The 14952-nt window shown below is 38.3% G+C and overlaps 1 protein-coding gene across 2 annotated transcripts in view; it reads left to right on the top strand.

Annotated features, from left to right (window-relative positions):
* Window positions 1–13044, top strand: part of LOC142103430 (trypsin inhibitor ClTI-1-like) — a 39378-nt gene extending 26334 nt beyond the window's left edge. The window contains exons 1-4 of one of the 2 annotated variants that reach the window (XM_075187486.1): window positions 8487–8548; window positions 10388–10428; window positions 11107–11216; window positions 12576–13044. In XM_075187486.1, the coding sequence (XP_075043587.1) occupies window positions 8503–8548; window positions 10388–10428; window positions 11107–11216; window positions 12576–12660 (282 nt within the window). In that variant the 5' untranslated portion in view covers window positions 8487–8502 and the 3' untranslated portion in view covers window positions 12661–13044. Of the gene's footprint in view, window positions 1–8486; window positions 8549–10387; window positions 10429–11106; window positions 11217–12575 lie in introns of those variants that run through there. The other variant, XM_075187485.1, reaches the window with a different exon arrangement.
* Window positions 13045–14952: the final 1908 nt, after the last annotated feature.

Below are 14952 nucleotides of genomic sequence, written 5' to 3'. Positions count from 1 at the left end.
GTAAAATTCTATTTTGATACTTAGAGCTACCTTATAATTATCTGTTGTAAATAGGTACATTTCGGTACTATCACCTAAATATTTTTTTTTTCTGTTTTTTTTTAAGAATGTATTTTTAATGACATTTTGTTATTCTATAGTTAAAAGATAAAATGTGTGAATATATTTCACAAAGAGAGGATTGATAAAGTATAGTTTTGGCCTAATATTAATAACTAAATGATGAAATTATTAATAGTTTATGGAAATATAATGGGTTAAAAGAAATTCATGTCTTTAGCTGTATGAAGAGCTGTGTGGCACTCCTTAAGGTAGGTGTTCAAGAGTCGTGCGGTTCGCACCTGGTCTCTGGATGCTCTTCTTTTTAGTCACGACACGGCAATGGGACAGAGAACCCCTGGGTCCCCAATACAAGTAGGACACCAAAAAAATTAAGTGACGCCAGATTTATTATGCGGGAACAGTATGTCACTAAACTCTGTATGAACAAAGAATTATTAGCAACAAATACAATATGAATACAGTTTTCTAAATATAAAGCAATGTTATTCACATACATTATTCTCTTAATATAACTCAATGCAAGCTGGATACATTATGCGCTATTCTTAAACAGAAAATATAGTCATACACAACAAACGGAGCAGACCTTATTGTAGTCGCAAAAATCACTATGTACTTTTAGCTGTATCTATCACATTCAGTGTATCAGTATCATCAGCATTTATTTATATAGCGCCACCAATTATGCAGCGCTGTACTGAGAATAATTGTCATTCACATCAGTCCCTGCCCCATTGGAGCTTACAATCTAAATTCTGTAACACACAGACTAGGGTTAATTTTGTAAGCAGCCAATTAACCTGTTAGTATCATTTTGGAGTGTGGGATGAAGCCGGAGCACCTGGAAGAAACCCACAAACATGGGGATAACATTCAAACTCCACACAGATAAGGACCTGTTTGGGAATAGAACTCATGACCTCAGTGCTGTGAGGCAGAAGTGCTAACTACTGAGCCACCGTGCTGCGTGGCTCAGTGGTTAGCAGTGAGAGAAGTACCTAACAAAAGTGTGTAAAGGATTCACTAATACACTACAGTACAACACATATTTAGAACGTAAGATATTGTTGTAAATGACCCACTCTGGCATCAAATAAACAAAACAACACAAGTGACTTGTGTTGCAAGGTCTCTTTAGCTTTGGATCGCAATGTCTCCTTAATAACTCTGTAGCAGTAGTTTTACTAGGTGTATGTTTAGTCATTTCATCGTCTCTTACAATAAATTAAACACATTTAATAAACATTTGAACTTAATATCCATTGTCTTTCAGGGCTTTGCTGACAGTTTATGACAGTGATATAGTAGATTAAACACATTTTTTTACAGTTCTGCACAACAGATTAGTTGTGCTTGTGAAAAATGCTAGGAAATATGGAGGCCAACCACAAGATGGAGAATGTCTCTGGGGTGACAACCATAAGATGGAGAATTTTTATGAGGTGACAGTTGGTTACAATTTAAAATGGAGGTTCTGTGTGACTGTGACTGTTAGATAAGAATCTCTGCCCCTGGACACACAGTACACTTCTCTAGTAATTAAACATAATTTTTTGCAATATGTTCATCCTATTTCCTCATATACACTGTGAGGAATAAATAATACAACTAAGATGGGTTTTTCCTACAACTCTAATGGCACTGCATATAAATCATATGCAGTTTCTTGCACAATTTCTGCTGTATGTAAATACTTGAATCACATCTTGGGTGATAGTTTACTAATAATAAAAGTGATTTCCAGATATATCTTGATAACTATACGAATCTATTTGCTGCGTTTTCCTGTCAGAGTAACTGTCACTACATGCAAACAGGTAAATTTATCTCACCGTCGATTCATTTACTGTCTCATCCTCTTCTGTTCTCTCTTTCTATTTATCAATTTCTCTTTATAATGCCATCTCTCTCACAGTTTTTAATGTCAAATTTCCTATCCACTGTATCTCACCACCTTTTTCACTACTGCTCATCATACTTGCCTACTTTCGGCAAGTGTAATCCGGGAGAGGGGCGTGACTAGAGGGTGGGAGGGGATGGGGCACGGCCAAACGCGTCATTTTGGCCTCGCCCCTGCAATGGAAATGGTGTTTTGTTGCTCGGGGCGGGGCCAAAATGACGCGATTCTCAGTGAAACTTAGAGTAGGCAGTTACGGAATGCAGGAGACTTGCCTGCACTCCCGGTAGTCCGTGAGACCAACCCGAATTTCAGGAGTCTCCCGGACATTCTGGGAGAGTTGGCACGTATGCTACTCATCTGTCACTCTATCACTTTTCCTGGTCACTGCTGCTGTCTCAATCCAGTTTGTTAGCTATCTGTTTCTATCTGTTTTCCTCTATTTTATCCACCACAGTGTCTCCTCATATGCCTTCTCCCAACAATATTTTTTTCTCTCTAAGGCTCCACACAGGACACTGTCCTGCTCCAAAGGGTCCTAGTGATCCGCAATATTCGGGTATCACCGATATTTGGACTTTTAGGAGTTTAAATTGATGCCAGATTCTTTTCACAGGATATAGGTTTAACAATATGTAAAGGTCAACATATGATTTTTGAACTTAGGATCTAAAATTTCTAACTGTTAGTAAAATATGTCAAATGTATATATGCTTGCTTATATGTCATCTGGTCTACATTATTACATTATTGTTGTGTGTTGTTGATCTGTAAGAGGGCTGGATTTAGTGTATAAATATGTATTAATTTCAATTGGAACTCAATCTCATGCTATGTCATGAGATTCCTTGTGTGCAGACATACAGTAAAAGAAATAAACTTGTCATACTTGTTTGTTTGACCAGTAAGGTTGCAAACTTCCAAACTGGTCAAACATTGCTCTCTTTGTGACACTGAAAATATTATTGTGATTTTTAAAATCCAAACTGATTGAATTTGATCACACAGACCAGAAACTCATGTCAGGCGATTGGTTGACATTGTAGTGGTAGTTCCCTCTGTTACCTTGTGATTCAGCCATTTAGCCTAATGGCTGAAAGACCTGTGTAAATTGCTTACCAATGAATGTAGACGAATCCAGTTGTTCTGAGATTAGACCAGATTTACAGCACATGTGGGCATCATACGTTATTACTTGTCATAAAAGATTACTTCCAATAATGTAAAGGATATTGGATCTCATTTATAATGAAAACTTGATGTGCAATGCAAATGCCTTGGTTTTCTAAGGGTGCTCAGTGGTGTAGCAAGGTGCCCCAGCACCCTGAAACATCACCTGCTCAGGCACCCACATTCCCTCTTCACCACCCCCCACCCATTATAAATCAATCCCCTTCATTATCTCTTTTCTTAACCCATCCATCCCATCACTCACCTTGATAACCCATCACCTCTGTTATTCATCACCCCAGTCTGGTTATTTAGCGGTTATTCATTATCCCTCATCATCTCCCACTGCTTCTCTTACCTTACAGTAAAAGCAGTTGGTGGAGTTGTCCATGAATCTGAACACACAATTAGGTAGCTTCCAAGCTCTGATTGGCTGGGATTATCATGGGTCAGTATATGGCGGTATACCATACTGCCACTTCAACAAACTGCTTAGATTGGGTAGTAGCATGTGGAGCAGGCACCAGAATATGTACATTCTGAATAAATAGAGATAGGAGAAAAGGTGGAGTATATACATAAAACAAGGAGAAGTAAAATGTGTTGCCGTCCTTACTCTGATGACCCCGAAGGACTGTACTGGTTGGCCAACTCTGAGAATATTGCAACACTGTATATGAGAGCGCATACATGTGCCATAGACCAGGATGATTAGTAAGTCCACGATTTTAACATCCAGCCCCAGAGCAGCCACAATCAAAACCATCTCCGCATTAGTCATCAAGTGTATAGCCAGCCTGAGCACCAAGTCCACTAGCACGGGGAGGCACAGTGCTGTGAGAAAGGTGGCATTACTCCAACAGCAATCTGTAACCATAGGAGGCGCCGGGCCCCGGCACTTGTGCCAGAAGACGCGGGATGTGGTGACCCCCACACAAAGAGAGAGCAGACCGGACAGCTTGTTGAATGAGCCTGAGATCAGTGGAGTTTCTGAGGAAGACTGACAGCACAGCTAGAAAGAAGTTAACAGTGAGTTCCTGTGGTCACTATGTGTCAGGGGGAGGGGGCTTGTACACTGTCAGGTCTGTGTCTAGCTAAAGACTGAGGTCTTTGTGCAGTGTCCAAGGACACATGGCTTATAGCAGCAGATAATATGCAGTATGTCAGTCAGTGTATGGAGTATAGCATACAGTGATCAGAAATTTTAATCTGTAAAATATTAGTTTTAGAATTATGCAGATGGAATCGTCTCTGTGATAACATTTTCTAGTAGTTGTGAAGTGGAGAGGGCGTAGAGCTGTTTTTTTAGGTATGGGGAGGTAGAGGTGGGACAAGCAATGACCACACATAGGAGCAGGCAGACAATACACCGATAAGGGGGGCAATTAAAAGGCACAGATTGAGGGGACACTAGAACATTGATCACTTACACTGGACCGCAGACCAGAGACAGCAGGAATAGGGGATAGTGGTCTATGTACAAACACACATTTGGGCTGGGTAGTGTCTCCGGTGAGTATGACGAACCCTATGCATTTATATACACAGTATGCAATGGGGCATGATAGTACAGTTACAGAGCTTCTGCCACTACCCAGGGTTCCCAAATATGGTGGGCCCATTAGACATTCACCCAGATTGGATGAATAAATAAATGCACAGCCACACGGCTCGAGGCATTATTAGTGTGCAACCTGCTGTTCTGGCAGCGGTCTGCTTATTTACATACGGCCTTCTGCTAAGGCGGGGGCCGATTATAGCGTGTATGGCTATGGTCTACTGTCACGAATGCGCAGCCTGTGCCAGATACAGCACTCTGAACAGCTGGCCGTGACTGGCATCACCTTAGTCACTTAGCAATGAATACACCTTTTCTGCCACCATGAAGGATTTATTATGGTGTCCTTACGTTCACCAAAACCACTTATTAGTGTTTCACAATTAAATCACATACACATGTAGCATGAGCCTCCCTGGGCTTCGTAAGTTCACAAAGAATCACAGAGAATATACTAGATTAATGTAGTTTAATCCGAAAAATGTTTTCTGCTCTATTATCAGAGCAGTATACACCTCGAAATTTGACAGTCTAAAAACAATACGTGACCCATCTGTGGCATCTGTACGTACTTATATATTCACTATGGATTGTTGCTTTTGCCTGTTTGTGAGTCTAAACTTGCAAAGATTACTAACATATAACAGTAATTACACAGATAATGTCAAGATTGATGTAGATATGTAAAAAACACAAAGTTTGTATTTTTTCATAATCAATGATATTCAATATGATATATATGTATTGTAATTAAAATTCCATATCGCCACCTCTAAATTTCCACTTTAATCACTGCTGCTACCTATTCCACAAGTACATGTACGTGTTGTTTATGTTGAGAGAATAAGTTACTAATGTTACATATCAAATCTATACAAAAGTGAAACAGCTGCAGCTATACAACTGCACAAATTACCTTTAATGAAATATATATGTGGAAAAACTGCAGATCTCAGATGGAATTTAGTTAAAATGTAACTTTTATTATAACTTGGTAACAAAAACTTTATAAAATGTTAAAAAAAAATTGTTTATTATCTTGGAAGCATAAAGTTTCATTGTGCCATTAAGATACAAGACCTCCTGCAAAAGGAAAGAATATAAAAAAACGTGGTATCTAAAATGACATAAAGGGTTACTATCAAAACCAATTGTAATATAGAAAGATCATTACAGCCAGTTGAGATTAAAAACATTGTCCTAAATGTTCTGAAAAGGAACAAATGAAAATTGCACAAATGTCAGTGTGGTAATCCGTATGAATTAGAAGGAAGGGGGAGGAAGAGGAAGAGGATAATATCTGGAAGCAAGGGGGGAAGAGTGCAGATAATAAAGGGAAGTTGTAGAAAGTAATGTAAGAAGCTAACAAAGTAGAGAAGAGTAGAAGAATAGATGTAAATGCAACCCCTGGACAAAACCCTAGACGCACCCCTGCACCCAGCCCACACATAATTTAAGAGTCTTGGTAAATATGGGTTACAGATTATTATTTTTCTTTTGTTAGTTATTTGTCTGTCTGTTGCACTTATCCTTTATTGGTTTATCTCATGTAACTTATAGCAATTATTTTGAACCAGTAGTGCTCACCTATAGCTACAATGTTTGGTGTACTCGTCTACTCCAGTCTGACACTAAATTACTCTTACACAGGATTCTAGCAAACATACCTCAAACATTTTGCAAATATATTTAAGGTATCATCATCATCAACATTTATTTATATAGCACCAACATATTCCGTAGCGCTTTACAATTGGGGACAAACACAGTAATAAATAAACTGGGTAAAACAGACAAAGAGGTGAGAGGGCGGTGCTCGCAAGCTTACAATCTATGGGACAATGGGATTTGGATACATGAGTTTAATTCTACATATTGCATTTCGGTCCAGCCAGATTGCAAAGGTTAAAAAAACAATAAACAAAAAGGGATTAGTGTGTTATATGATGCAGTCACACAGCAATGTTTGTCAGAGGGTTGTTCTCTTGTGTGGATTGTGTAACGGGTGGTAATAGAGTAATCTAGTGAGGTTAAGATGGTGGCTGAGGAATATTATAAGCTTGCCTGAAGAGGTAGATTTTCAGAGAACGCTTGAAGGTTTGAAGACTAGAAAAAAGGAAATTCCATAGAGTGAGTGCAGCCCGCGAAAAGTCCTGTAACCCGGAATGGGAGGATGTGATGAGAGTGGATGAGAGACGAAGATCTTGTGCAGAACAGAGGTGTCGAGTTGGGAGATATTTTGAGACAAGTGAGGAGATGTATATTGATGCAGCTTTGTTGATGGCTGTAACGAATGCACAGCCTGTCCCAGATACAGCACTCTGAACAGCTGGCTGTGATTGGCGTCACCTTAGTCACTTTGCAATGAATACACCGTTTCTGCCCCCACGAAGGATTTATTATGGTTCCCTTATGTTCACCAAAACCACTTATTAATGTTTCACACTTAAATCACATACACATGTAGCATGAGTCTCCCTGGACTTCGTAAGTTCACAAAGAATCACGGAGAACACACTAGATTAAATTTATTTAATCTGAAAAATGTTTCCAAAGCTTAATTACAAAAAATAATAACAAGACATACAATAAATTGCACAACTAATTTTCAGAAAATAAAATATGAAATAAAACAAGAGTACTATTTACTAATTAAGACTTGGGGGTAAATGTATCCTACCCCAGTTTTTTCATCTCGTGGGAGATCGGTGTCTTCGCAGCTAAAATTTAAAGGGGCGATGGCTTGTAAAGGGAAACTTGCCTTTACAAGCCATCGCCCCTTTAAATTTTAGCTGTGAAGACGCCGATCTCCCGCGAGATGAAAAAAACGGGGTATGATACATTTACCCCTTGGTGTGTGAGGGAACACAATTGATAAATATGGGACATTTCAGTCTTGATAGACCCCCTCATGAAAATGCACCATGTAATGTCTTAAGCGGAAGATTTTAAACCCTTCTTACAGGCTCTTCACCCCCACCTTAGGAATTACATTTTCAATTAAGTCAGATTGATTCCCAAAATGACACAGAGCTTTCCGAATTAAATTATCTATCACTAAGATATATGCTGGAGCACCTCAGAGAATTTCTCACCTCTGCTCTGCTTCAGTGGTTAGATGGTCTACAATTTTAGGACTTCAAACTTCTCCGAGAGCCTTATCTACCTTGCTAGTTTCAAAAGACTCTTTGTTAATTACACAGGTCACCTAGGTCCGTCAGCAAAGCATACTTTGAGAGGTTACATAAAATATACACATAGTCATACATGAATTCGACAGAAAATAACAATCAGTCATTAGATATATTACATAATCGTCACAATGGCCTTGAAGGATCATGCCGTTACTCTATATACACTTCTATAAACACCTTACAATCTACAAGCGTGGCCAGAAGGAGAAGAAATAAGACCAGATTTTTTTGATTCAACGATCACTATTAGTAAAGTTTAGTATTGTACATAACTGTACCTTAATTATTCATCTCACCCACTATTCAGTATCACATATAAGTGTTGGATGCACGAAATTAGTTGAAAAAAGGAAAACAAACCATGTACGCTTTACATCTGAAGCTTAATACGTAACTATCATTGGTGTTTACACATTGACTTATGTTGAGTACGTCCTCTAGACAGTGGTCATAAAATACAATTTATCACATCCGTAAACCAATGTGATTTTCGCAGTAAATATCCCGGCTGACGTTTGCACCCAGTCCTGCTATAGATAGGAGAGGGAGCTGTACAAATACAAGAGACATATATTTAGACAAGTTATTTCTGCTGAGCCGGTCTGAAGAGCTGGAGCATAATGAATTCCTTCCTGCTTCATGTCCTGGTCTTCAGCCTGGTCACAGGTAAGGGCTGGTCTTTATATACACTGAGTGTTATAGAATTAACGCTTGGACTGGTCTATTATATATGGAAAGTAGCACAGGTTTTATTAGATAATAAAGAAATTTATGCAGAATAAAATGACGAATTAGAGTTTATAATGATCTCAGACATTTGAATGAGATCTTCTCGGTACTACAAATGTAAATTAAATCCAGGAACAATTTTTTGGCAGTACAGAAAAAATATTTGTCCTGGGCACTTAGCGTAGGTGAGATGGCTCTTATACATTACATTTTATCATAACTGTGTTTGATTTGAGTTTTTATGAACAATGATTGGATTATAATCTGAATAGATGGACAATCTCTTACCCAACCTCCCAGGAGACTCGTGAGATTATGATCCATTCCTGCAATATTAATCCACTTTACCAAGTATAGCTGGATACAAAAAAGATTAATGATAGAAAATACAGGATTGTTAATGTAGTAAAGGGACATTCTATTGCACCATTAATTACTTTAAAATAACATGCAGCATATTTATGAATCTGTCGCACAGATAGCTACAAAAGTAAATGATGTACCCTACAGCAACCAAATGTTTGCTTTGACGTTCTCAACAGTAAGAGAAAACTTACATTTCATTGGTTGCTATAGGAGATGATTGAAGTGGTTTTCATAAATGCCTGTTTATTGGTTTTGTAGAACTCAGAGGAACAGAACAGAAGCTTGGCAAAAGTAAAATTATAGTGTACTCATTAGGGGGCAATGGGAGTTTATAGCAGATACATCACATAGCTCTGCTGAACAAGCAGCTTGTCATCACCTTGTTCTTCAAATGATTTTATCATACTTGCTTGTATGTGTCCTCGTGCAACTTTTACTAACTTAATTATTTTTTTTTCTTTCTTTCTGGATTTTTTCTGTGGTTTTCCGCTATATCTTCATAGCTACAGGCTGTGTTGTTTGTTTTTGTTGCCTGAGATGCAACATAAAGTCTCTGGATACAATGGTATCTAATGCAGTGAGCTGTGTCGTATCCCAGGGCAACAGAACTAATCAGCTCGTCCTGATAGTATAAATACGTTACTGAAAAGCACAGAAGGAAGCCAGCCAGGAAGAGTAATCATTTTAGTAAAAGATGCAGAGAGACTCATATAAAGCCAGGTAATTACCCAGCCATTAATTAGTCATCTGACTGTGGACAATCACTTTAAGGAAAATAAATGTGTAAAAAATGAGGCTCATCCATTTAAGGGCCATGCACTTTTCAGCTCTTTATTAGACGTTAGTTTACACATTGGGTACAGGGTTATAATGTAGGAGGACTTGGCTACTGATTGATCAGCTCTGCCCTCCTTCCTATGGTAAATATCTGGTGTGGTATTCCTGCTGTACAAGATGCGATAACTTTCCACTAGGGTCAAACTACTGTCATAAAATGTGTTTATATTGGCAGTGATGTAAATAATTCAGTCACAAGAATCTGCTATCTGTTTCTATCCATTGAATAAAATGTAAAATACACCCCGGGGTGTGCCTGGGCATCCTGTTACCCAAGGACGCCACTGAAACGGCGCCTCCTCAATCCTTACACTAAATACCATAGACAATTGTGTTGTGTGCACTTTGCAGGACAATATTGTAAATATAAGCGCCATGAGATCTACAAACACCGTCCATACCATTAAACTTAGACTTTTGTATCAAAGAAAATGTATTTAGTTTTAAACGGAATCCTTTCATTTTGCTGCCCCCCCCACAACCTGCTACTCGATACACCCCCCCAGGTTCCCTCATTATAGGCACACCTCTGTATACACCTGGTAATAATCTGACTCTATGTTCCTCTCATAGGCATGGTCTTATCAGCAACAGATACAAAGGTTCCACGAGAGGTAAGTTACAGTAACTATATATAATGGGCTGCCCAATGTCTCCACCTTGGTCCCCTCTATCATGCAGAAGGAACATGATCACTATTAAGGCTAGCAGCAGTATTTACTGAGGAGTGATAATCCTTGTGTAAACACTTATAAACAGAAAATCAGTGATTAGGGGAAAAGCTGTTTTTTAAATTATTATTATAATTTATTTATATAGCGACAATCATATAATGCAGCGCCGTATAGAGAATATTTAATCAGTCTCATCAGTCCCTGCCCCAGTGGAGCTGATCATACTGGAAGAGATAGGGCCCTGGTCAAAATTGAACCCATGACCCTAGCGTTGTGAGACAGCAATGCTAACCACTGAGCCATCGTACATTACCCATGTAATGTAAGAGTGTCTGGATAATATTAATGTTATACAGATTATGTGAACGTTGCCCAAACCTGACATTATCCATAATATATGTTTATCGCTGACAACATTATAAATATATGATACACAAGTGATGTTAATATACGTAATATCTCCTGTAAATAATAATATGCTGTTGCTTATAATTGGTGAGGTCTGATACCTTTATATGGTCACAGAGCACCTTGGTGACTTCTTATATCCATATAATTACAGCACTGAGTGCATAATCCTATATACTGCCCCCAGTGGAGGGTGTAACACCTGTGCAGCCTTTGTGTTCTAGTTATGGAGATGAGCCATGTCCTTATGAGAATAAGCCGGTCTGTGGGACAGATGGAAATAACTATGGGAATGAATGTGAGCTCTGCCAGGAGAACAGGTCAGTGATAATAATGATATACTCTGCTTCAAGGGTACAATTCCATTTGTCATGAATAGCTGGAGTCATATTTCCCACTAACATGCTGGACATTACATACAATGTATTTAAATATCGACAGAAATTTTGTTATTTAATTGTCTAATGTCTGTGGCTGACAAATCATGCAGGAAATTGTGGAATCACCAAAGCTGGAAAGCTGCAAAATTACCTTTTTGTACCCTAAAGTTGGCAGTGAACAGGTCTTGCACTGCCACCTGCTGGCCGCAACTGATGCCCGAAACAATCTTTACTTTTATTTACTACAAATGTTTTGCATTAAAAAGGAAACAAGCAGAAAGTAAGATCTCCATAGGTGCAGTGAGTGTATATATTAATCTGTCATAACCATCGGCTAAAAAGATTGTGACTCTGCACACTCCATAGAGATCTATGGACACTGCCGGTCCTGAGTGCAGACACACTGCAGAATTGGAACAACTTTATTTCATCTTTGAACAAGATTTTTAGTTCAGTTTAAAAATCAAATGTAGCAATACAATGTGCTTTGGAGTGTACACACTGATGCGATACCGGGCCGAACGGTCGTTTATCGTGTCATAGGCCTGTAGTGTGTACCCAGCCTTATACAGAATCTCACATTTCAAACAATTTAATAAAAACATTCCAACACTACAAAAGTGACATGTGATGAAACAGATTACTGGGAGTATATTTACTAAACTGCTCACTTGAAAAAGTGGAGATGTTGCCTATAGCAACCATTCAGAATCTAGCTGTCATTTTGTATAATGCACTAAATAAATGATAACTAGAATCTGATTGGTTGCTATAGGCAACATCTCCACCTTTCAAACCCGTAGTTTAGTAAATATACCCCCTGATGTTCCATCACATTTGTGATTAATTAAAGATAAAAATTAGGCTAAAAGTAACAGTATTTTAGAAATAAGAATCCCAGACAAGCTTATGAAGGTCCTTATGGGGTAGTAGGCAGGAATATTAAATTACATTTTCCCTCTTTCCACCGTGGACACTTGTTTTAGTCAGATCAGCAATCCTGCAGAAGTAAACACAGATGTATTCTCTGGATTCAGGATGTGGACATGTACCTATGAATGTGCAAGGCAGACATGAATCTCATTTGTGCAACTAGTAACGTTCTGTACGCTTTTATGTATGTTCGTGAATGACCTTTATTGGCTGCAGGTTAAGGTTAGGAGTTGGAAGAGGGGTCAACAGAGGATGTAAAAATATAGAAGAAAGCTAAAATTGAGAAATAGTTGTCAACTTTTGCGTCATGGTGAAATGTCCCCCTCTGTTCGTGCAACCCCTTTAATTGCTCTAAATGTTTTTCAGAGAACGGACTGAAAAGATTCAAATTAAAGATGAAGCTCGTTGTCCTCCCCCTCCCCATAATGGAAGGTTCCGGATAACACATTAACTCTTTAATGACATTAATACAGCATTTCACTTCCAGCTAATGAGTTAATCAGCCTCAGTCGGCAGTGACACCTATGTATAACTTACACCTATAAAATAAAGAAGATAAACAACAGAGCACCCAATGGTGATGTATTATATAATATTTCACCAGTGGGCGCCTCTGTTAATTCACTTACAAATGCCAAGACCCGGCAAGCTGCAGAAATACAGAATCTCAATCTAAGAGACAGTGATTTATGAAATTGTTTTTATATTATATTTGCTTTGATTACCACTAAGAACTTGTTTAATATACATGTATTATCTCAGAACTGAGGTCTATAACCAGGTATAATTTCACAGCGTTTATTTCTATTCCTTGTTGTATCTATTACCTATACAATAAATGGTAGATAATGAGAGGATTGTGTCCAAACTTAATTTGTTGGTTCTTAAGGGTAATCTGATGTGTAACCTTTTGTATATTTTACATTGCTTTAACTTTATTTAACTTCTTCTGCAATGTCTTTATATCATGAGGCAGAATTTTTGGTGTTTTTGTTGCTCTGAGATCTGACACTATCTGACATATGCAGCTAGAATTGTATCCAATGCAGAGTACAGCATAGCTCTGTCATGTCACAGGGCAACGGGAATAAACAACTCTGCATTTGCCTTTAAATATAAAGACATTGCTGAAAAGCATGAAGCTAAGTCAGTCAGGAGGGCATCTAAAAACTAGCAGAAAAAGATGGGGTAAGGATAGTCTACAGTAAATTGGTGGGTTTTGAAAGGACCCTTGAAGGATTGAAGGTTGGGGGAGAGTCTGGTCAGGAGTGGTAGGGAGTTCCATAAGTGGGGAGCAGCACAAGAGAAGTTTTGAAGGTGGGAATGAAGGTTGGTTACCAGAGAGGAGGAGAGGTGTAGGTCAGAGGCAGATCGAAGAGGGCAAGAGGGAGTTTGTCTCATGAGAAGGTCAGACATGTATGAAGGGTAGGAAATGGTGACCATTTAAATAGCTGCTCTCCCCCCTCAGTACGACAAAGTCCCTGTTACCAAAAGGGCGCGTACCTCCTGCTACTTGTTTCAAGGAGATTCTCTTTCATAGGTCTCAGGTTCACAAGTACAGAGGATAACACAGAACAAGAGGTTTACGTGTTTCTGGTTAACGGAACTCTCTGTTGCTAAGGCGGAGGGCAGCCTTTTAAATGCTTTGCCTGTTATTATTACCTTATTTTAATGTTAGTGCAATTTATACTGATCAATTGTTATTAATAAATCTACTCGGTTTATTGGAAGTTTTTTTTCCTCCTCCTTCTTCAACTACTGAACACTATGGAAAAACAAAAAGGAATCTCCCATCACAGCTTGTAGGGAAAAGACTAGGGATGGTTTTTGAAGCAAAGAGCTCCTGGGACAGTAATGTTATAATTAATAAAAGACGTGACAACCCAGACCAATGTCAGAGGACCTGTATACATCCCCCATTACAACAGACACATGGCTAATTTAATTAAGTGATATATTAATAAATATTTGTATTTATTCAGCATTGGAATGATTATATAGCTAAATGCAGCAGTAATCATTTTTTACGTTAAGTTTACACTTACATTGAACAAAAAAACACAGCAGTTCCAGATTTTTATTATTCATAGATGAATACACTGGAGTGCCTGTACTAAATGGTGTGCTTTGACAGATATTTAGAGCATTCTAGCTACTCCTATTATGGTGTGACTAAAGTAATTACCATACAATGTAACCAGGACAGGAATACAGCACACATATATATAGCCCCCGGGAATAAGGACAAATAACATAAATATTTACAGATATATCTAAGCAATACCACTACTTATTTAAAAATAATATAGGTGTATTTGATCAATAAGATAAAAATATATAAATATAAACACATAACAAAATTGTGGAATATGGTCATGAAGGTTTTAATAAGATTATGAAAAATGGAAAATGAGATTCAGGTGATACTTTCTATTGTATAGGTAAGTACCCGTGTTGTGTCCAAAAATACCATGTCCTTTACATATAGTCACACACTCACAGACCAGCAGCACAGTGCACTCCTCTCTGGCATCTGTAGATTTCATTTTCACTTATTTGACCTTCCCAGTGAGGATTATGAGAATTATTCTTACTGATGACAAGAGAGATCTACTATATATACACCTCTGATGACAGCCCTATTCACTAGTACTGTCTATAAATATAAACACTCTTGACAGCATGCATTGCCAAGAGCTGGCAGGGCATGCTGGAACCTGTAGTTTCACAACAGCTGGAGAGC

Source organism: Mixophyes fleayi, chromosome 10 (genome assembly GCF_038048845.1).
Source record: "Mixophyes fleayi isolate aMixFle1 chromosome 10, aMixFle1.hap1, whole genome shotgun sequence".
NCBI classification, from domain to species: Eukaryota; Metazoa; Chordata; class Amphibia; order Anura; family Limnodynastidae; genus Mixophyes; species Mixophyes fleayi.
Note: the sequence above shows the minus strand (reverse complement) of the source record. Positions and strands in the feature narration are given on the sequence as shown.